The sequence below is a fragment of the Pecten maximus genome, chromosome 15 (assembly GCF_902652985.1).
Source record: "Pecten maximus chromosome 15, xPecMax1.1, whole genome shotgun sequence".
Lineage (NCBI taxonomy): Eukaryota > Metazoa > Mollusca > Bivalvia > Pectinida > Pectinidae > Pecten > Pecten maximus.
Window position 1 is genome coordinate 8807507 of NC_047029.1, and position 24744 is coordinate 8832250.

Consider the following 24744-nt stretch of genomic DNA (forward strand, 5'->3'; position numbering starts at 1 on the left):
TATTACCAGTTGTCTGTCAGGATTTCGGAAACAGTTGATCGATACAATTGGTAATATTGTTGTGTTAAGAGGATTCCTGTTTTTCGGAATTGTTTCTATGTTTTTTTCTTCGAGTTTGAGTTTCTGTTCGTCTGCCATTTCTAAACAATCGGAAGGGAAACTACTTCACGCAGGATTTTTTCCCTCCGAGAAGAATATGCGATGTGTTATATCCATATCACGTGATGTGTTTCAAATAATCATTGTTACACGTGGTACATGTATAACAACAGTTCAAATAGGTGCAGCTATTTAGTTATCAAAGAAAATAATTAGTGATCTTCCTGGAACAATCACTAGGATGTACATTGCATGACAAAGAACAATTATTGATCTCTATACATGCATTGTTTGCATGGAAACCACAAGATGTGATTAAGGTCCTGCATATCCGCCTGTGTGATATGGCGACTGGTGACTGAAATCTTATATAAGGTTCATTGGTGACATTTTATCTACACACATTTGCACCATGGTGGAACACTTCATACGTCTTTCGATGTCAATAGCGCTCGTTATAACGACGGCGACACTAGGCGTCGCTGGAGGCAGGCCTCGACCGCGATGTAAGGACGAACGAATAATGCATTCATTTGAAACAATAGACTACGTTTGGACAAACGACACAGCACGCCACAAGGCGCTGGAAAACGAGGACTACATCCCGCATAATAATATCATTAGTGGAATAAAAACGTACAAAAACAATGTTTACGTCACTGTTCCAAGATGGCGGCGGGGTGTCCCTTCAACCTTGAACAGGGTTGTCGTGAGGAAGGGGATTTCGGTGTTACAGCCATTTCCGAGCTGGGAGGCGCAGAAGATTGGAGACTGTCGCTTCCTTCAGTGTGTACAGAGTATGGAGATTGACCCGAACACTGGCTGGATGTGGATCATTGATACCGGTAGGATCAACTTCTTCGCCGCTGATGGAACACCCACACAAAACATTTGTCCGGCTAAAATTGTGATATACGACATAAACAAAATGACGGAGATAACTCGTCATGTATTCCCCAACAGTGTAGCAAATCGTAATATAACATTCCTCAATGACATAGTCGTTATGTACAGGGGATCTAGTCCGAGATACGCTTTTATTTCGGATACCCTCGCATTCCGAATGGTTGTGTATGATAGAATTCGTAACAGGTCACATTTCTTCTCCCACCCATCTATGCTACCCGAACCAGGCAGGGGAAACATCACCATCTTGGGAGAAACGTTGACCTTGTCTGCTGGGATAAATGGCATCGCACTGTCTGCGGACATGAATTATATTTATTTTGGGTCCCTTTCTGGGCATAGTGTATATCAGGTATCCTCACGTATTGCACGTAACCCACGTGGGAATTTTGCAAGATTTGTCCGAAAGGTCGGTGACAAACCTTCACAAGCTGAGGGAATGGTGTACAGCAGGCAAAACCGCTTGTATTTCTCTGGTCTTGAGCTTAATTCAATATACAGATGGGACATCGATCGAGATAGAAAAAATCAAAGGAAGTCGTTCCGAAGGGTGATGATGAAATCCGTCTCTAAGATATTATCCAGTGATACCTGTATGAACTTCGTCGACATTTTGACATTCGATACAGACGGATATCTATGGTTTACTGTTAACAAACTCCATAAGTACCTCCTGCAATCTATGGACTTTACCGGAAGTAGTGGGCCGAACGTGTTGATCTGGAAAGTCTACGTAGGAGAGATTGGCTACCTAGATCGACGGAGAAACATTGAATCAGGTAAAGCTGTGCAGCATTTATGAAAACAATGGTTTACGTTTTCAAATGTGTCATTTGATATTATCTATAAAAATATAAAATAAACCTTTCACTGATTTTTTCTACCTATTCAAAATATGGTAATGAAAGTGTTTGATGACAAGGTATGAAGTTATCATCATATAAGATATGCAAAATGCAAACACATTTAAATAGATGTTCTGATATATAAATATTTTATAAACATCCTAAAGATCTTATATTGATATCAACTTACCCATAAACTCTTAATGGGTTTTCGGTTTTTGTCTGATACATATAACTATAACGCGTTTCCGTTTCTGTTTCATTTTAATAGAGCCCGTGCTAACTGGTGGTTACCTTTTTGCTACCTTTTGGTGTTACTAGATTTCATGCTTCTTTTTCTTTGAATTTCAATTCATTTACCTTCTTCTCTCTTTCATTTCGATTTGAGGTATCTTTTTTAAAAATCTATTTTGGCATTAATCTTTTAATCATTTTGTCATTCCTATATAGGTGCTGTTATTGCCCCCTTCTATAATACTTTCTTCCGTCTGTAATATTATGTCTGTTAGTAGTTTATCCTTTGATTTGTTTCCAGTCTGTGATGTTGTTTTATTGTTGCTTTCGTTGAGCCCTCCATTATGTTCCTTTCTCTTTTTTAATGTCAACATAACGCATGATTTCTTTCCTTTATAAAACACGAGTTTTTTGATGTTGCACGGTAACAAAGACTATCTTGCTTTACAATTTCCTGGCTGTCACCATGATAACACTGGTGAATCTTCCTTTCCTTTTGTGGTTCGAAGTATTTCTGGTGGCTCTGTCGTTACCATAGTAGCATGAGATAATGCATTACAATGTGTATTTGGTCAAGGTGTGTGGGCTTGGTTATTCGGTAAGATTGACACCCCTCCTTAAAGGTGTTCTTTATATAGAGAACTATATAGTCTCTATATAATGAACACCGAAGGTAAATTAAATAATAAGTCAATTAACCAAAGATGACGATCACCGGATTAAAAACAAATGTCAAATTTTCAATATTTTCACTGGTGAACATTTTGTTACGACATAACGAAGCCAATTTTAGTCGGAATTAGACATGAGTAAACTGACTCAATGTCAGGTCACTGGGACAAAGTTAAAAGTGGAATTTTGTATCGTTTAATTGATGAACAGCTTGTTCTGACGTTGCAAAGAAAAAGCGGTGGAAATTTGATAATGAGTCACCTGACCAAAAGTCAATGTCACTGGGTCAAAGGCTAAGTCAGTGTCCAAATGTCAACCACAAAGTGGTCAAAGACACTGAGAGAGGGTTAGATATTTAAGGTATTAAGACACAAATCAAAGCCATCAAGTAAGTAATATACCAACAAATATGGGGGTGGAAGGAAACACGAGTCACGTCATACGAATAGTTCATGTACAAGTATAATGTATAATTTGCTTCCTTGGATTTGCTTTGGAATCCAAATGTCAAACGTACTCCTGAGCGGTATGGAAATTAGCTTCTTGAATAGTACGAGGGTATATAGTCACACGACTAGGTCCTTGCTTACTTGTTATTTTTCTAGTTTAAATTGTGCTAGAAATATTCTTAAGTTTATATTGTTATTTACCACAGCAATAAAAGGGCGTATTAGAATGTAGATTACCGTTAAGGCCCATGGGCCTCATGCTTAAGCTTTAAAATGTAGCTTTTGATGCTAAACACGTTTTGTCATTTTTTTCAGTAGTGTGTTTTCATGTACAAATTTAAAGTAGTCTTTTATGTTTGATTAAATGACTTCAGCATACGGCATTCTTTAAAAAAAGGTCTTGCGTAACTTTAAGAGGGTTCCGAGAACAAGAATCTTACGCAGCTGATATCGAAAATAATACTGAAATTCTTCACCTAAAGGTCTTGCCTTGTTTAAGCTTATATAATTTTGCTGATCAACGTGTGTCATATACTTTTTTTTATAATGTTGGAAAACATTTGGTTATAAAATATCTTCTGTTACTTTATGTGCAGCACAATACAGACGACCGTGTTATGGCGCCGTATCCAACCAGTGTGGGTAACATTGGACACACAAGTTACAGTAAAGTACATGAATGTGTAAGTACAAATGTATAGCATCATATCACTATATCATATTTTCTTCTTAAATATTATAATATTATAATTATATTTCATTTTATTACATAATGCGTTTGATTTTCCTTAACTATAAATATAAGCTACATTTTAAACTATTGCACGGCTAAAATGACTATTGCACGGTCACGTGCGAACTATTGAACACCTGTGACGCTTTGGAATTTGATCTCGTGCGAACTATTGAACACAGGTGACGTTTCGGAATTTCGTCCTACACTTCCAAGCATCTAAGTTACTCGAATGTCAACACTGCCGAGGACAGTCATGGTGACTTCTAGACTTACATAAAAGTCGAGATGTCAGTGATTCCAAGTGTGTTTTAGTGATTATGTAATAAAACAAGTATACATATCATGGGTATCTGTGCAATAGTCCAGAATATTTGACCCTCGATCCAGGTAATCGACCGATGTTCTATTGCACGAGGCCAGTACCTCGTGTAAAATATTCTTGACTATTGCACAGACACCCATGATATATTTGTATAATATATTATTTTTAACTTTAATATTATAGTTTATTTTAAAGCCTGAATCTTGTATTAATTACTTTACTTTGTATTTATGTTAAAATTACATTAAAACTATATTTTCATTTACAGATCTTTGTGGCTGACGCTGCGGTTCTCTCCACACTCCCAATGTGACCACATAGACAAGAGATACATTCATGTGTGTGACCCTTGGTTTACAGTAATCACTCCATGCAGACGCCTCAGTTATAAATGTAGCCCAAATTACTTGACTGGTTGCCTGCCTTAGTTTTCAACTTTCTGTTTGGCTTCTCTTCAAAGTTCATGAGCGCAGCCTAGATGAGAGAAATGGTACTAAAGCAGATAACCTAAGTCTATATCTACGCAGGCACGGGAAATCCATTCAAACCATGCAGGAAATCCATTCGGACGCCTCGGATGTGTTTGTGACACTGAGTAATTACTTCGGATGTGTATTTGACCACAGTGCTGGTGAACTTACGACTTCTTGTTTATATATGTTACATGCATTTTGATTAATAAATGTGTCCACATCGCCACAGGCACATATTTATCACCATGATGTTATTCAGTATATTTACGAAACATCAAAGGCAACATTTGATGTGAAATATGCAGTTATAACAAATGTAAATACACATCTATGCGGAACTGTAAATAATAATGAAAATAAAAATCCTTATTGGACTTTTTTTTTTTTTTGGACATTTTTTTCCATTTTTTTTTCATTTTTTTTTTTTTTTTTATTTCTGAAGATTTCTTACAGTACATAATATATTTACATTTAAATTTTTCCATACATACACACAATCATTCCATTCCTTATCATTAGCTAAAATTAAACACTATATTAAGGATAATATTACATTAATGATCTATAGTGTACCTGCTAAATAACTGTTATATATACTGTTTTTAAGAAAGAAAGAAAGAAAGAAAGAAAGAAAGAAAGAAAGAAACAAACAAACAAACAAAGAAAGGGAGAAAGGGTGAAAGAAAGAAAGGGAGAAAGAAAGAAAGGGAGATACATTGTATAAGTAATTAAAGGAAAAGTAGAAACAGCGCAGAGAATGAAAAGTTAAATAAGCGAGAGAATAGGGAACACGAGGATATAACAATGGACTATGAAGTATTTACTAAAATAATTTTGACATCGATATTGCAAAGGACTTTGAGAAATAACAAAGGGCAATAACTCTTGCTGAAAAGTCATATATCTCGCTTAATTTTTAGAAGGTTAAATATATTAACAGAGGATTGAAGATCCCCAATCAAAGCAGAAAAAAGACCTTACAGAAAAAAAATGTATTCCAAATGTTTACCAGGTTAAAACAGACAGACAAGCAGACATTGTTTATTTCCTCTTTAACAGAGATTTTGTATGTCAAACAGTTTACACTTTATGCATTGTGATCTGACTTAATATTGAATATGGTAATACACATATCGATTCATACATAAGTATTTAGAAAAATCGATATCTTACGATATGTGCCTGTACAATACAATAGACTAATTATAAAAAAAAAAAAAAAAAAATGCTTTTATCTTATACAATAATTGGCAGCTTATGATAAGAACTTTTATATTCATATTATATATATTAAGCTTATTATAATAAAGTCTCCATCTCGTACAACATTTCATTGATATATCTAGATATATTTAATAACAGTGCTTCCCATTCTATATCTGATAAATATACATTCGAGCGATCATCAAGTAAAAACTACATTGATCGTCATCGCTTAATTCTGAAAATTTTACATACGATAGTACTTCTATAGCATTAACAACACCATCCGTCATTTTATCACGACTTAAATATAAAAATGGAAATTCTAGTTAGAAATGCAGAATAATATCCTTACTTGTTTTATCACATAATTTGTATATAACTGCTTTATTTTTACAATAAATTGAATGTTATAACAATTCTACGAGGTCCCATACATGCTGCTGTGATATTTGCTCAGTTCTCAAGCGTGATATAGGGTTTATTCCTGTATCACCATGAATAGCAGCATACCTTATTAGTTCAACTCTTGTATTGACATTAGCTTTCCATCCTAGATAATAAAAATTATACAAAAATCTATTCATGAAACACTTCCAGCACATTATTGGAGGTACGAATAAATTCAGAACATAGTCATTAATGAATTATTCGATATTGAATTTAACCATTATATTATATATATCAGAAAGGAATCCTGTTATAATTGTTGATGAGTTACTATACATGAACTGGCTGAGCCTAGTTATAAAATAGTTCCCCACAAAACTTTTGCACCATCTAAGCACAATTTATTTCAAAATAATAATTTCCGTCTCTTCACTTCACCCCACAGTTCAAACGATCCTAAGCATTGGACTGTTACTGCTGACGAGGAAGTTTTGGGGAGACCAATACATCGTGTACACGCGTACCTATGTGTACGTTCTAATTCTTCTACAGCTTTCTTAGTATAAAAGTTCCAAGTTTTAGTTTAAACATATTTTATTGACATATAATAATGACAAAGGAATTATAGTCAGCAAGTTTTTCCAACTTATAGACGACTTCTCCCATAATAATAACAAAATAATTAACAATAACATAGTCACATGATGGCATATACAAATATTCAGAAATTCGATAAAGAAACGAAAATATAATGAGAGAGAGAGAGAGAGAGAGAGAGAGAGAGAGAGAGAGGGCAGGAGGGAGGAGGAGAGAGGTACATATAAAGTTAAATGACTGCATCGGGAAAGATCACGACATATAAATGTTTGGAATGAATTCAAATATACTTAATCGATTAGAAGAAAAAACATTTTTATATTATATGGATAAATGGAGCATTTTGGATTAAGTTTTTTTTATTATAGGAAAATAGTATGAAAAGAAGGGGAAGGGGGGGGGGGGGGGGGGGGGGGGGTAGGAAGTGATGATTAGTCGAATCTTCCCGACCTTCTCAAGAAGTTTTGCACAACTTTGGCGATTTTTATATTGTCAGTTGAGGAGATATTCGTGTCACCATTGCAAAGTATATTTACATTAACAGGACCGTACCAGGTTAAATCAGCAATAAGATTTCCTCTTATGTTGTTGCACAGGGGACAGTTAAGGAAAAAATGATGGGAATCTTCACAGGGATGTCCACATTGACAAGCAGGTGAATCAACGAGATTGGCTCTAAAAAGATCATAGCTTAGTGCACATGCTCGATTTCTTATTCTGTTGTGTAGAATATTTAGTTTTCGAGGACCATAACTGATAAAATGCTTGTCATATATATTGTTTACTGTCATAGATTTTTTTAGATTAGATTTGAAGGAACTCAAAGTAGGAGAGTTTCTGATAGTGTTATGTAAGTCATTCCAAAGTTTTGAAGTAGAAGGAAAGAAGGAGTTTTTTGATAGTTGTAGACGAAAGTGTTGTTCCCTAAATAAATCTGCATTTCGTAAATTATAAGGAGCTATGTTGCCAATATACATTGGTAGTAGGTCGATAAGAAAAGTAGGTGCCAGATTATTTACTATAGAATAGAATAAGGAAAGTTTCCGAGCATCTCTTCTCTTCGAAAGGGGTAACCAACCGGTTTCCAGATATAAGAACTCTTTTTTTGTGAATATGGGCAGCCCTGTGACTCTTCTTGCGGCCTCTAGATTTATCTTTTCTAATAACAATGAGTTTGTTGTACCGCAGTTGTCCCATACTTCACATGCATATTCAAGTAATGGTCGTATATAGGTAAGGTACATTTTTTCTAATGTGTTCCTGTTTAAGATAAGTTTTAATTTACGGAGGGTGGCTATATATTTAGTTACTTTATTGACTATAGATTCTACATGTACGTTCCACTTACAATCATCAGAAAGAATGACTCCTAGGTGTTTATGGTGGTTTGTTATTTTAATCGGGGTATTGTCGAATGTAAAGGACGGAACAAAAGGAAGTTGTCTAGTTCATATTACGAGGGCCTCGGTTTTATTAGGGTTGAAGGACATAAGCCATTCATTGGACCAAATTTCAAGTTTTAATAAGTCGTGTTTAGCCTCCGTCTCAATAAGGTTGAGGTCATATGACGCGTAGGATAGAGAAGTATCGTCAGCGAAAAGCCTAGATAGAGATGAAAGATTACAAGAAATATCATTTATGTATAGTAGAAAGAAAAGTGGACCAAGAACTGACCCTTGGGGGACACCAGCATGTATAGGCTTAAGAGAGGAAAGTGAATCATTGATAAATACAGCTTGTTTTCTTTTTGAAAGATAACTAGCCACCCAACGAAGAAGAGGTCCAGAGATACCATAATTGTCGAGTTTATGTAGGAGGCCTTTGTGCTACACGCGGTCAAATGCCTTAGAAAAATCACAAAAAATTAAGATAGAATGTTCATAATTTTCTAAGGAAGAAATGACTGAATGATATATTTCAATAAGTTGATGTGTTGTGGAGTGATTTGGTAGGAATCCAGACTGATACTTATAAATAAGGTCGTTTTCGATTAAAAAATTGTAGATATGCTTATATACCACACGCTCAAAAAGTTTACCTATACAACTTAGCAGCGAGATAGGTCTGTAATTGGAGACAATGCTTGCATCATTGGCCTTAAATATAGGCATTACATGAGCAATTTTCCAGCTCTCAAGAAATATACAAGATGACAAAGAATAATTGAATATAAAAGAAAGTGGTATAGAAATTTCACTTGAGAGTAAGTGTAGCATTCTGTGGCTAATACCGTCAGGACCTGACGCTTTTTTAACATCTAGAATTTTTATAATGTCTTCAACTTCACTGGAAACTATATGTATTTCTGATAAAATAGAATCTGTCCTCTTTTCAAAAAAGGGTAATTCTTTATCTATGACATTTTCTGACAGAGTACACACAGAGCTAAAATAATTATTCAACAGTTCACATTTCCTATTGTTGTCATATATAATTTCATTTGTAGTACTATCAAGTAGGGGAGAAATATCTGTGGTTTTTTGTACCTCTGATTAGGTTTCCCAGAAGTTTCCAATACACTTTTGGGTTGTTATTACTATTGTCTATAACTGTGTTAATGTTTTCATAAAATATTTCTTTAGCCCTTTTTATCATAGTATTTACTTTATTCCTCATATGTTTGTATTTATTCTTATTGGACTCTGAATTATTATTAAACATTATTTTTTTAAGTCTGTCTCTTTTCCTTATATTACGTCTAACCATTCCATTCATCCACGGTTTATCACTGTCGCGTACTAGTATTTCTTTAGATGGTATACATTTATCAATAGCATCATGGAATTTTTCAGTAAAGAAATTACACATTTCATTAACATTTGAAAGATTGATAAAAGTGTCAAACCAGGGAATACTGTTTATCATTCCTTTTAACTTATTAATATCAGTTTGATCATACAGCCACACTTTTCTTTTAAAATAATGTTTGATTTTAACAGGAATATTTATAATTGCGAAAACGGCATCATGGTCACTTATAGTTCGCTCAATGTCAATAACATCGGAAAAAATTACATTTACAGTATCACTTACAATGATAGGGTCAAGAAGGGTTGAGGAGGTATCGGTTTGTCTAGTGGGTTCGGTAATGACGTTGGTTAAATTATAATTGGACAAAATATCACATAGATCACCTCTGATGGGTTTAAGAAAATCAATATTTAAATCACCTGTAATTAATAGATTGGGCGTTTCTTCGAGTGCTGTTTCAATGGAATGTCGTAAATGATGCCACAAACCAGTGCCATTATAAGAGGGTGGCCTGTATACGTTACAGATTAGATACAAAGTATTACGTAATTTGATTTGAGACCATATCATTTCATCATTACCAAATTCGAGATCAATTCTCCGTTTAGCTACAAGTGTTTCAGAAAAGTATAGGGCAACACCTCCCCCAAACATGTTACGATCTTTGCGAAAGGGTTCCGAAAATCCATCGATTTGTATTGCAAAGTTGGGGATAGAGTTGTCGAGATGGGTCTCAGTTATACATACTATATCAATGTCGTCTATCAAAGAACTCAAATACTGAACCTTGTTACGCAAACTTCGAATGTTTAAATGGAGCAAACTAAGGACACTGGAAACCGAACTTTCAGAATTGGGTCCTGGGTTTGGGTGGATATCCCCAGCTATTAATAAAATTATCAAGGTTGCGTTAAACGGATGCTGGATGTAGTGGGACAACTGCAGTAATAAAATATAGATCCTATGAAGACAGTTGAGATTGCAGATAACTCTTTTAAAAACTCTGAAGAAGTCATTGTTGAAAACAAAGGTGACTGGAATACAAGACAACTTACAATAGAAGCATCCTATGGCAGCCCTCCAAGCGCAAACATCATTACCCGTCATGGAGGGTCAAAGGTGAAAATCTCAAAGAAGTTAAGGAGGTCTGCCGTAGGTGATAGCTGGTGTACATGTGCGCACATACATCTTGGGAAGGAGGGGGAGTCGGGTAAGGAGAAGAAATAGAGGAGAAAGAACAGAATGAATGCTTTAGAAAGAGGAAGACAGAAAAGAGGATAAAATAATACAGGTAAATTACAGCTTATTTTCAGCATATACTCGATTGAGTATCGGGATTGAGTGGTGGGTATTTATATTATATGTATTGATACAGATGTACTATGGATATTGTAGATAAGTTCATTATTTATACAGAATATATTGATTACAACAATCACTTGTATACTAAATATATATGATGAACATGATGGATAATGAATAAGATATATATATATTATATATGAAAGGTATAAGCTACTAAACAGTTGCAAAGTAAAAGATTATTATATATACATGTATGTAGGGAACATAATGGTCTCACGTCTACTATATTGTGGTTTATATGTTATAAGTACTGATTTTGGCTAAAAGTATGCTTCTTTTGAAAGGTTTACACTACAGATAGAATGTAAAACCATGAATAATTGGTTGGAGTGAAAGATCCAAATAACAAAACTATCAAGATTTCGAACTACATGTACATGTAATATTACTTTTACAACAAAAAAAAAAAATAAAAAAATAATAAAAAAAAAAAAAAAAAATCCAGTATGATATCTACATTGATCACACATAAATGTATTTACACCGTCGGAATTTACCGACCATATTGTATCCATACAATTGTATACATGTAAGCATGGAGACATGAATTTGTACACGTGAGGACCTTATGTATGTGCTCACACACCATCACATACCCCTATAAGTTCACATCCATACAACATACTTGAATATACAATAGTTTTAACAATTTTAAAATTTGATATGGGATTTAAACCATTTCCCCATTTTTTTCAGTCATTATTAAAGATGGTAGCAATATATCTAAGAGTGGAATCTTGTGCTATATAAATATTGCTTCATCACAAAAATAATTAAATTATCAACATTGTTATTTCCCTCGTTTAATTCAGAGATAAAAAAACCTCATTGTTAAAAGTAAAGGGAATGCATAATTAATCTAACAAAAAAATTAAATTTGTCAAAGACAAATGAACTTTTTCACATTTACCTATCTACTCTTGGTAATCACGGAGATCAAAACATAATAAATAAATAAATAAATAAATAAATCACTCGATGCACATCGTTTGAAAAGTACTGAGTTTAATAGAAGAGTAAAATCGTACCCGATGCACTAGGTGGCGCTACTTGGGGTGTTAGTGACGACAACAGCATCAAAATAGTGTGAATTTAATTCAAGAAATGCTTTTATTCATTTTTTTTTTTTTTTTTTTTGTGGTTAAATTTTAATTTTGGATATCAACAAGTAGTGAGGAAACCGGACGATGGTGTCTCGGGAAGTCCAATGTCCAGTCGTCAGACTCAACTGGTGTCTTTCCAATATATCATCTGATAATTAATTTTCCCCGTGCTAGTGATGTTCTGTTTTCATTTGTCTGTGCTATTCTGATCAGGCCTAATCACCAAACGAAAACAAATGTCTAATTAATTTACGAGTTACTTCCCCTTATTCGTTTGTTTGACATTCTTAGCCATATAGGAAATATATAGAAACAAACGTGTACACATGCCTTCAATTAATGCGAATAAGACAACAATAGTGTAAGTATTTGTGAATGAGGTTAATAACAAGTGCTACCGAAATCAGGGACATGCAATTTTCTATTGTAACGGGTCATATATAACATGTAACATTTGAATAATTTTCTATTTTAATGGGACGTTTATAACATGTAACATTTGAATAGTGTTCTATTGTAACGGGCCGTTACAACATGTAACGACTTACATCATATAGCCTTTATTATGAGGGCATGGTTTGTTGCATACCAATCATGATTTCAGTTATAATGCAATTCAAATATGATGTGAAATAAATGCTAAATAATTTGAAATCATACAAGCCAAAACAGCAATTGATACGTTGTAAATCCACTTGAAGATACCGCTATTTGTGATTTTCGGATAATTGTCCGAAATTGTTAAAACTTGTCCGTGCACGATTAGTAACCCAGACAGGATTCATAGAGTAAATTTTCAACTTCTCGGGTATATGCCAACTTAGGTTAATCATTCTATAGGAACACCTTTGCGATACGAATTTGGTTTGCTTGTAGGGAAAACAAAACTCACTGAGTTCAAAAAAATATCTGTTTGATTGAAACAAAATATGAATTCCTGAATAGTATAAACGCAATTCTTCACAAAATTCAAGCTCAATTTACGAACAACATGTAAAAGCATATTTCGGAACATTTTTTATGTACATGGAAACGAAACGCGTCAACTCACAAGCAATCATCGGCGCGTGCCGATTAGAACGCCGGAAATCACAGACACCTGTGGTGCAGTGACAGGTGTGACGAGCTTGTGGACCGTAATGTCACACCTGGTAATTGTTTAGCGGTATACTAACCCACTCAAAGTTAGGTATACGTAATTCTCCGAACATGTTTGTATATTATTTAAAGTCCTGTTTTAAGAGAAGTCATGACTTACGATACACGAATGAAAAATAAAATCACAAGGATCTCAATCACTTCACGATAATTACACAATTAAAAAAACCCACACACATCCACTTTAATTACTGCGAGTTTAATAAGTTTATGTATTAAATAGAATTAGTCACATTGAAAAAACCAGAGCTAAAATTATAGTTTTAATAAGTAACCATGATATGTACAGGTACGTAAACTATCAATAATATTATAATTTTTGCGAAGCACCTTTACATACATTCACTGACAATGATCGTATATGTAAGCATTTAATCATCGGTAATCCATGAAACCATGACTTGTTAAAACTATGTATCTGTAGAAGTACTATTTAGGTTCAAACACTGGTTTTCATACGGGAGAGATTTAGTATTTTTAGGTCATGATGAATGTATATAATATATTACTTTTTGAATGAATTAAGTGTCCTTCATGACTAAAAGCGGGTTTTATATAGAATACAATGCATAATTTTAAGATAAATGCTAATATATCGTTTCCAAAATAGAAATTCCAAAATGTATGCTTCTGATTGCAATGTATATAAAATTCCCAGCACATTGATATAAATTTGAGAAAAAAAAATTTTGAGGTGAAAAAATGCGATATTTTACATGTAACCAGAGACGTATATACCACTGATATACACGTCTCTGTCTAAATTGATTCGAAGACTTGAAGAAAACATCACATTAAATATGTAGTTAAAAGAAGAATAAGTGTACGTTTACGTATATTCATATGTCATAATCTAATTCAGACTCCGTTAGTATATATATATATCTAAATGACTGCCTAATATAATAAGGCAATTATTTAATTAATTATTTTTTTTATTATAATTTTAAGTCGAAATATATAAACCATTTATTATATACTCGTATATAAATCTGCCCTACTTATATCTACCGTATTCATGTATCGGTTCAGATAAGTAAAATCATATGATTTTCATCCATATACGATGTGTTTTTTTGTTTGTTTGTTTGTTTGTTGTTGTTTTTTTTTGTAACGAAAATGAAATTAATGACGAAGTAAGGTTATAGTTATTGTACTTTGAAGTTCATTACCTGTAGATTGACCTGTACGGTCATGGTCACCTGTCAGTGGCGTAGGAAGTCGTCAAAAGTATTTAATATATTTTTTTAACCTTAAATTTTATGCACTAAACAAATCGTATGCCATCTCCGCAAACTTAGCCAATAATTACCATTTCAACATCCCATGATAATCTATAAGCTATTTACGCAAATCAGGATACATTATTTATAGTAAAACATGAATCACCAGGCCAGGATCCAGGATTTTCGAATGGCGGGGGTCCAGTAATTAAGTGATAATGCGAGGGCCGTAGGCGTGAGTCGATTTTTTTTTTTTTTTTGGCTTTTTTTTTCGAGGGGTCTGGGGGCCGCCCAGTGAGTCCAGGGCAGCGCCCTGGTAGGGGGTTCCAGCGCGGCTTAGCCAGGGGGGCTAAGCCTTCCGCGAAAAATGAATATATTATATTTGCAATCATTCAGGATCAGGCGCGGATCCAGGATTTTCGAAAAGGGGGTCCAGTAATATAATTAAGTGATAATGCGAACGCCGTAGGCGCGAGCCTTTATGCGAGTGTTCTGGGGGCCGCTCAGCGGGTCCCAGGGTGGCAAAGTCCCCCGGCGGAAAATGAATATAGCAAATCCAGGATCCATGATTTTCGAAAGGGTGGGGGCAGTAATTTAGTGATAATGTGAGCGCCATAGGCGCGAGCCGATTTTTTTTCCATTTTTAAGGCTATGAAAAAATGTCCTCCGAAGAAAAAAGGGAAAATTTACAGAACAGGTTTTCACTTTAAAAACTTATTATTTTTCCTTAATAATTGACAGATTTTTAACTTTTCGAATCTGATAGAATGCGTATCTAAAGCGAACCCTATATGCTGCTAATTTGTCGAGAACAGATGCTAGTGCTGTTTCATGTTATACGATGCTTCCGCATTCGTGCCCGTCGTTAATAAGTATCACTCTATTCATGTTTTGTTTCTGTCTTGTTCTCATTATTAAATCAATCAACTTCACAAATTATCATCAGCTTATCGAATCTATGTTACGAAGTTAAGCAAAATTTCGTATTAGGATATAAATATTGACTTACCAGGCTAGTGCAGACGACCGACACCCAGGTCTGAGAAGTTTTTATCGTTGCCTTCAAGAAAACGTTTTCGGTTCGAAAATTGACAGATATTTATCGAAATGAATATAAAATTCGATTTTTTAAGATTTTGGATGTCAAAAAGTGTGTGTGTGTGTGTGTGTGTGTGTGTGTGTGTGTGTGTGTGTGTGTGTGTGGGTGTGTGTGTGTGTGTGTGTGTGTGGCGGGGGGGGGAAGGGGGGGCAAAAAGATATGTTTGCCCCACCCCCACTGTAAAAAGTGGGGGCCCGCTTCCTACGCCACTGCCTGTAAATCATGCCTGGGGTCACACCTAATTAAAGCGGCTAATTATATTAAGGGTCCTAACTAACAGAGATATGATAATCCCAGTGTTTAATTTAGAGATTTCATGTAAATTAACACTTTACTCTACCCTCAAAAGTGTAAATTTATCCCTAACCCATTATAAACATATCTCTGGTAAAAATGCTGTTCCTTTTACCTCATATTATATAAGTTTATTTATATTGATTTAATCCGGAAATTGTGACAAATAAATTCAGTTCTAAAATTGATTCCCGCAAAGATTTTTTTTCTAAGCCATAGTGTATTAATGAAGTTTCATCTGCATACTGAGAAAGGATAGGAAAGTTACTGGCATTTATGTATGTTATATATTGTGATTATTCCTTAAAGGGACAATTTCGTCAAGTTTTACTTTTTTTATCATTTCACAAATTATTTCATGAAAGTGTACATCAGTTCTCCTTATGAACTATCCTTGGTCATATATTGATACAAGTTCATGTTTTCCATGCGTTTTTTTAAATAATTGTAAGGGGGGGTCATAATCGTATAACCATATGATTTATATGCAAATGAGCAAGTCGTCTCTACACACTTTGTATACATGTGTGCAAGCACAGCCCCGTCTCGTGACTGTAAACAACATTGGTTTGCATTTGAAGTTGTTAGCGGATATTTTAACTATAGGTTGCGGGTCTCATACCAAACGTAGACAGTGAACGGATAAACAAAATATATGGAGAATTACTGTTAGGTCATGAATATGTACAGTTGCGAGCGAGTTAGCCGAGACTTGACCTAGATCGGCCTACGGAGTAATGTTGAGGTGCGATATTTTTGTTCTGTACAACTTCGATTATCATAATTCCATTCGTACTTGTTATAAGTATTGTTCTGATTACATCATGGATGAAATAAATCACCTAGAATGGTGTTAGCGTTTGTTTGCATTCGTACACAAATGGAAATACAATCTTTTTCTGCATTCCCGTTAGGTGACCCTGGAATAAACCTGTGTTTGATCGATTTGAATTGTCAAAACAATAAATCATTATTGAATCTATCAATTATGATACATGTAACAGCAATATCCAAAGAAATAAGTATATGTGAAATTAGATCTACCGTGTCGTCACTCTGTGCTTCGATCGCGTGGATGTGTTTACAAGTAATTCTGTTCCCGCCAGAGGGCGCAACACGTTGCACTATATTTGGAGCATTGCTATATTTGACGTGGGCTTTCCCCATCTTAAACTGACCATACTGGACATTGGCTATGTAGTAGATAACTGTTAATCGCGAATTCTTTTGTCTTGATATATGTTTTATCGATTCTGCTTGAATTATAAAAAGCATGCTTGACTAAATTGTCCCTTTAATCTGATGCTAACATTTCAGTACATACATGAAACATAGTAAGATATGGTGTTACTGGATCCCCTTGACGGCAGCCTGACTTTACCTTGAAGAACGTACAGAGGTGTCCAGCTTGATTTAATGCAAAATTAACATGATCATGTAGAGTTTTTTTTATCCATTTTCTTATTCAAAAGCTTTTTCAAAGTCAATCGTAAGAAGCATTCCAGGTATATAATTTTCTTCAGTGGAGTTCATAATATTGTAAATCAGCCTAGTGTTTCCGCCTATGTAACACCCTTCTATACTATTTCATAAACAACATTTAAAAGTAAAATTGGTCGCCAATTCGTAAAAACAGTCTTGGTTTGTCCCTTTCTGGTAAGCATGTAATTATGTGCTGTTTTTGTGTAATAGAGACTTCATTTTTATAATAATCAGAGATTTTAGATCTAACAAAAAGTATCTGTTCGTTTTTAAAAGCATAAAAAATGTTTTGTTGTAATACCGTCTGAACCTAGATAATTTTATTGGATTGCCTTTCGAATTTTCTTCTTCTTTTTTGCGTCCCAGACCTATGCTCTGATCAATATATGAAAAAATGCATTCCTTTCTAAATTGTACTGCATTTTAAAAACTCCTTCAAAAATATAACACTGATATAAAAGCTCGTGTCATATGAAATACAGATAATTTCAAAAACTGTGGGCTGAATCGTGATCAATTGTTGAACGTTATCGCGGGATCGCTCGACCTTTTGTTTTACTCCGACTACAAATCACGATAGGCTTCACGTGACATGCTCTCGACATGACGTCATGTTTCACTTATGGCTAAAAACCCGTGTTTTTGCATTTATGAAGATATAATATTCTACGCATATTTCCTTTACGTACCAGCGTATAACGTTAAAATCCAGGTGACCTATTTGAGGCAAGATCGACGTGAACGTGTCTGGAAAACACTCATACATTTATTAATGTTACTTTTATAATTATAAGTAATTGAGTTATAAATGTTGCTTATGGTAATGTAGAAATTAAGTGTCTTAAACCTCATTTATTGGACAGTCAAATTTATACAGAACACGTACATTAGTTATATACACGATGTCACGTACAGGGCGGTTATGTAAAACAGGATGAACGGTTACTGGGCTATAATAAATTACTAACCGTAATAGTTTCTTTCAATATTTCTTCCATTTTTTATTCGAAAAACAAGTAAAACCTAATAAAATAATGCCCTACATTCCCCAGTTCAAAAATCATTGTGACATATTTCAATAAAAATAATTATTTCTTGTCCGAAACGTTTCGGACACGGATAAGGCTTTCTCTAAGAAAACACTAAGAACATATCAGTACTTTTTGAACATATAATTATGAAGGCATGTTCATTCTCGTTATAAATAGGATTTGTAAACACTATAACCTAAAACCTTATTGTTAATTATGGCAGCAACGTATATTGCGTATTCTTCTCACACTGATATCGGTGTACGATTTTCAACAGTACGATTAACATTAATTACATTAAGACACAATTATAGTAATTTAGATCAAATCTTCTTTAGGGTAACGATATTTTATATATAAAAAATGTCTATCATTAATAAGGAGATGGTTTTACATAAGCTCTAAGCTTGTTACCAAATCCTCTTGTATACTTTTGATTTATTGTATTGTATTACTTATTCTCAAATAAATATTGTTTAACATAATATATAAAATGGCCTCTAGGATTAATCACCTCATTAATCATTCATGGATAAATTGATTACCAAATACTAAATTACTATCTAGTGTCAAGTACTGCCAGACTTTTCCAGAATAAATTGTGAAATATGAGGACAATTTCAATGTAATTGTTAGTGCCTTAGAAGAAACTGTTTTGGATCTAATGAAAAGTACAGTGTATTAAACGTTTTTCTTTTTAATGAATTTATTTTGCTTTCCCTCAATATGATGCTTTCTGTGTATATTGTTATACACTGATATGACGTCAGTGCACTATTCCAAGATGGCCGTGCAATTGCCCTTAAAATGAAATTATCTAAACAATGTTTTTGAGAAAAAGAGAGATCTTTATTAGCACTCATGCACACTATTATGTGCACAAGAGGTCAACAAAAAATACAACAGCATAATACAATGTATGATTTTGTACAGAATAGTGAAACACATACATTTACAAGTTTGTAGTATATACTGCAATATTTAACCACACAATAGTACTTATCATTACATGTATGTTTTAAAACATATCATTTCAATATATTTTACAATATACATTATATATATTTTACAAATTTACAAATGTGTGAAATTTCATGTTATTTTTTAGATGTCTTTCTAGTAATTGGATGAACATAGATAGATTTGATAATACTCTGATATTGCATAATGATAATAATCCTTTCTTATGAATCATGCTTCAAAACTGCGCCCCAATGGGATGGAAGTAGTATTTTGTTTACGTATATTACATGGATATTAATAAACAAGTTAAAAGGAAAACTCCCAATCCCTTCAATGTTAAGACTGTACATAGGTGTTAATCACAGGTGTGAAATGACGTGTAAGACCGAAAATAAAATTTCCAAATACGTATTTAGAAATTACGGACAGGACACCACAGGGAGCGTTTGGTTGCGCAATGTGTCCTGTGTGATAGGATTGTTGGGAATGGGAGATTATATATAAAGTCAAGTGTCCTGGAGTTCAATACACATTTGTACCGTCGTCCCAGGATGGAACAGTTTACACGCCTAATATTAGTAGTGCTCCCTGTGCTACTAAAGGGAACCCTCGCCATGACAAGAGACATACCTCAGTCAAGATGTGACAACAAACGAATAATGCATTCATTTACAACAATAGACTACGTTTGGCCAAACGACACTGCACGTAGCAAGGCACTGGAAAACGAGGACTACATTCCGCATAATAATATTATTAGTGGAATAAAAACGTACAAAAACAATGTGTACGTCACTGTTCCAAGATGGCGGCGGGGTATCCCTTCAACCTTGAATAGGGTTGTCGTGAGGAACGGGACCTCTGTATTACAACCATTTCCGAGCTGGGAGATGCAGAAGATTGGAGACTGTCAAGCCCTTCAATATGTACACAGTATGGAGATAGACCCGAACACTGGCTGGATGTGGATCATTGATACAGGTAGGATCAACTTCTTCGCCGCTGATGGAACACCCACACAAAACCTTTGTCCAGCTAAAATTGTGATATACGACATAAACAAAATGACGGAGATAACTCGTCACGTATTCCCCAACCGTGTAGCAAATCGTAATATCACATTCCTCAATGACATAGTCGTTATGTACAGGGGATCTAGTCCAAGATACGCTTTTATTTCGGATGCTCTCGCATTCCGGTTGGTTGTGTATGACAGGATTCGTAACAGGTCACATTTCTTCTCCCACCCCTCCATGCTACCCGAGCCAGGCAATGGAAACATCACCATATTGGGAGAAACACTGCCTGTTTCGGCAGGTATAAATGGACTGGCATTGTCAGCGAGCATGAGGTATGTTTATTTTGGACCAGTATCTGGATACAGTCTCTATCAGGTTCCTACATATGTTGCACGTAATCCACGTGGAAACTTTGGAAGATTTGTCCGAAAGGTCGGCAACAAACCTTCTCAAGCAGCGGGAATGGTATACAGCAGGAGCAACCATTTATATTTCCCCGCTCTTGGTTCAAATTCCATATACAGATGGGACATCGATCGAGATAGAAAAAATCAAAGGAAGTCGATCCGAAGGGTGATGATGAAATCTGTTTCTAAGATATTATCTAGCGATACCTGTATGAGCTTCGTCGACATTTTGACATTCGATACAGAGGGATATCTCTGGTTTACTGTTAACAAGCTCCATAAGTACCTCCTGCAATCTATGGACTTTACCGGAAGTAGTGGACCTAATGTCTTGATCTGGAAAGTCTACGTAGGAGAGGTCGGCTACCTAGATCGGCGAAGGAACATTAAGCTACCTGACATTAATATTCACGCATTCCCCGACGCTCTTAGCCGATTTTACAAATACATTTTTAGATATATCTTTACAGGAAAATTCCACGACAATTGATTTCATTAACCATTATTCTATCTGCCTTTTTTCATGATATTTTTTGGTAAATATCTTTAGAGGAAAATTCCATGAAAACTGATTTTATTAACTATTATTCTTTAATCTATCTACCCTTTTTTATAGTTACCAATTGTACAAGGTCATAAAATATATCATGCAACAATAGTTTGAATATACATTTTCTTTGTATTTCAATATCATGTATATGTGATTTTTGTTTTGTTTATCTCATTTGTAATTTGTCGTCAAGTTGTTTATTCAAGCTTCCTGAAATCCACTTTAGTTAGTCCAAATGTCCTTTTTATTTTCATTTCAAGCGTATTCAATAAACATACAATAAACAAGACGATAACGGAAATAGGAACTAGTGTCACAGACACTTATGTCAACCTATCACAATGACGTCATTTCTACTGAATTAACGTGCCATTTAATGTACAACCATGTCACTAACATCACAGGGTCTACCCTGATTCGGTCATTAATGTACACGTGAATTATATGTGCTTTGAGAATGTTACGCTATATAACTTGATGTACATGTATGTGTTCATTTTTTCATGAATTGTATCCCACTCTTTCTCTGTCAATAAGAAATCCAAGTCATTTAATCACTCATAGATCTGTTGTCTTCAATTTATTTTAAAATAAAACTTTCTTCATCACTCTCGTTTTTGTTTATTAATCTACATACATTTTGTATTTGTATTTAAAGATGAATTTATAATGTATTTCATATCATCCTTCCTTGTTTATTCAGTTATTTCATGGTTTCTCCTCCAACTCAACTTCCTAAATATAATGAGTATCACTGTTTACTGTGCTGTATACTGTAAAGAAAAACAAACGCGATTAGAAATTCACGGTTTACGAAGGGAAATAAAAACATGTTTTAGAGTGAAATATTAAAAGATAATGAACCACTCTGTCCTTTATGTTTAGTGCCCTTGTCATTTCACAAACAGCAGAGTGGATCGCTACCTTTTGATTACAGCTTTATTACATTCTATTACACATTTTATTTCTCTTTGTTAACCGAACAATCTTTAAGGATATACATTCTATTAACCATGCTTACAAATTATAAGGATGACGTTAATGGCAAAGCATGGAGTGGCTGAAAGCTGTGGCCGACTACAGATTTTCATCACATTCTTTAAAGGGGTATTCCTTCTCGGAAATTATAGAGCTAAAAAAAGATGACACACTGAAAGTGTTCTGTTTAATATCCATTAAAAACAGTGTTACAAAATACTAATAATGAAGAAACAGACAAAAAATACGACTGTTTCCTGCGTTAAACATCTAAATATCGAGGGAAACTCTGCATGTCACTGCGCATGTCCAAATAAATTATTGTTCGGCGAGGTAGATTTATCTTCATCAGATTAATAAGATAACTAATTATCTTTATCTTTTTTTTTAAAAAAAAAGCCCGTTGGATTCAACACCAGGGACTTAATAACGGCAATGTTTATACTATAGCTGCTAGGGATACTGTTTCCGTAGGCAAATGAGGCTTTAACAGAAACATATTGTATTTTACTAAATCGCATTACTGGAGATAAATCTGATTTCATAAACATCAACAAAACTTAAAGTTGATATTGAGGTGATATAATATTTATATCCAACGTGTGGTTAAAGTCTAAAGGCGTTTTTGTTTTACACTTTAATCGACGTAAACAAATCTATCATTTAATGATGGACATCAAATGGTTAAGCACAGGTTTTCCATGAGGACGCCACTCCCACCCAGACATGCCCATGTTGCAGTTTTGAATGACAGACGACAACAAAAAGATTAAGTGAGAGTAGTTAAAGTAGTCCGTGGTCAAATGCCAGAGGTTAGCCAATCAGGCGTAGTTATAGGGAAGAAACATTTCAAGTGTACATTTTTGATAAAGATTTTTTTTTTTTTTTTTGTATTTTTTTTCTATGTCTTAACATCTTATTCAGAAAAAAACATGAATATTAACAAAATGCACAAATATATCAAATGGAAACTGTCCGTTTGAATTGACACGTATTCCTATTATCTTACCTGTAGACCTGTTACGGAACACGCACGTTAGCACACCTGAACTGACAGGTACATAATTAAGTACATATGTTAATTTCCTAAAGTGGAGACGGGTCGTAAATCTCACCTGTCAGACAAGGTGTACATTACGCACCTACCTTCACTCGACTATTGTTTTTGTTTTGCGTTGTTTTTAATCTGACTACAGTCATCGTATAAATGATAAATTAAAGGAAAAAATAATAATATTGTTTTAATTATATTAATAAAAAATCATCGCTTCATGTTACATGTTTCACATACATGCCTACAATATATCAATGTGCTACCAGATTTGTAAGTAAGTAAAACAAATATAACATCGCACCACATCAATTCACATCAGGAAAATATAACGAGCAAAATGTATCAATACACATACGGGATGAAGTACAACACATCATCGATACATGAGGGCGAAATATAACACAGCATCAATACACGAGGGTGAAATATAACACAGCATCGATACACGAGGGTGACATATAACACAGCATCAATACTCGAGGGTGAAATATAACACAGCATCGATACACGAGGGTGAAATATAACACATCAATACACGGGGGTGAAATATAACAGCATCGATACATGAGGGCGAAATATAACACAGCATCAATACACGAGGGTGAAATATAACACAGCATCGATACACGAGGGTGAAATATAACACATCAATACACGGGGGTGAAATATAACACAACATCAATACTCGAGGGTGAAATATAACACAGCATCGATACACGAGGGTGAAATATAACACATCAATACAGGGGGGTGAAATATAACACAGCATCGATACATGAGGGCGAAATATAACACAGCATCAATACACGAGGGTGAAATATAACACAGCATCAATACACGAGGGTTAAATATAACACAGCATCGATACACGAGGGTGAAATATAACACAACATCAATACTCGAGGGTGAAATATAACACAGCATCGATACACGAGGGTGAAATATAACACATCAATACACGGGGGTGAAATATAACACAGCATCAATACACGAGGGTGAAATATAACACAGCATCGATACACAAGGGTGAAATATAACACAGCATCAATACACGAGGGTGAAATATAACACAGCATCGATACACAAGGGTGAAATATAACACAGCATCAATACACGAGGTTGAAATATAACACATCAATACACGGGGGTGAAATATAACACAGCATCAATACACAAGGGTGAAATATAACACAACATCGATACACGAGGGTGAAATATAACACATCAATACACGAGGGTGAAATATAACACAGCATCAAAACACGAGGGTGAAATATAACACAGCATCAATACACGTGGGTGAAATATAACACAGTATCAATACACGAGGGTGAAATATAA

General features: G+C 34.5%; 2 protein-coding genes across 2 annotated transcripts; both read left to right on the top strand.

Annotated features, from left to right (window-relative positions):
- The first annotated feature begins 516 nt into the window (after window positions 1-516).
- LOC117343085 (protein yellow-like) lies at window positions 517-4980 on the top strand. Its single transcript, XM_033905368.1, has 3 exons — window positions 517-1784; window positions 3802-3888; window positions 4532-4980. Exons 1-2 carry the CDS (start codon window positions 539-541, stop codon window positions 3849-3851), a joined length of 1296 nt encoding a protein of 431 aa, XP_033761259.1. The 5' UTR covers window positions 517-538; the 3' UTR covers window positions 3852-3888; window positions 4532-4980.
- A 14867-nt stretch (window positions 4981-19847) lies between these two features.
- LOC117344398 (protein yellow-like) lies at window positions 19848-21979 on the top strand. Its single transcript, XM_033907142.1, has one exon. The coding sequence runs from the start codon at window positions 19947-19949 to the stop codon at window positions 21309-21311; it is 1365 nt and encodes a 454-aa protein (XP_033763033.1). The 5' UTR covers window positions 19848-19946; the 3' UTR covers window positions 21312-21979.
- The last annotated feature ends 2765 nt before the right edge of the window (window positions 21980-24744 follow it).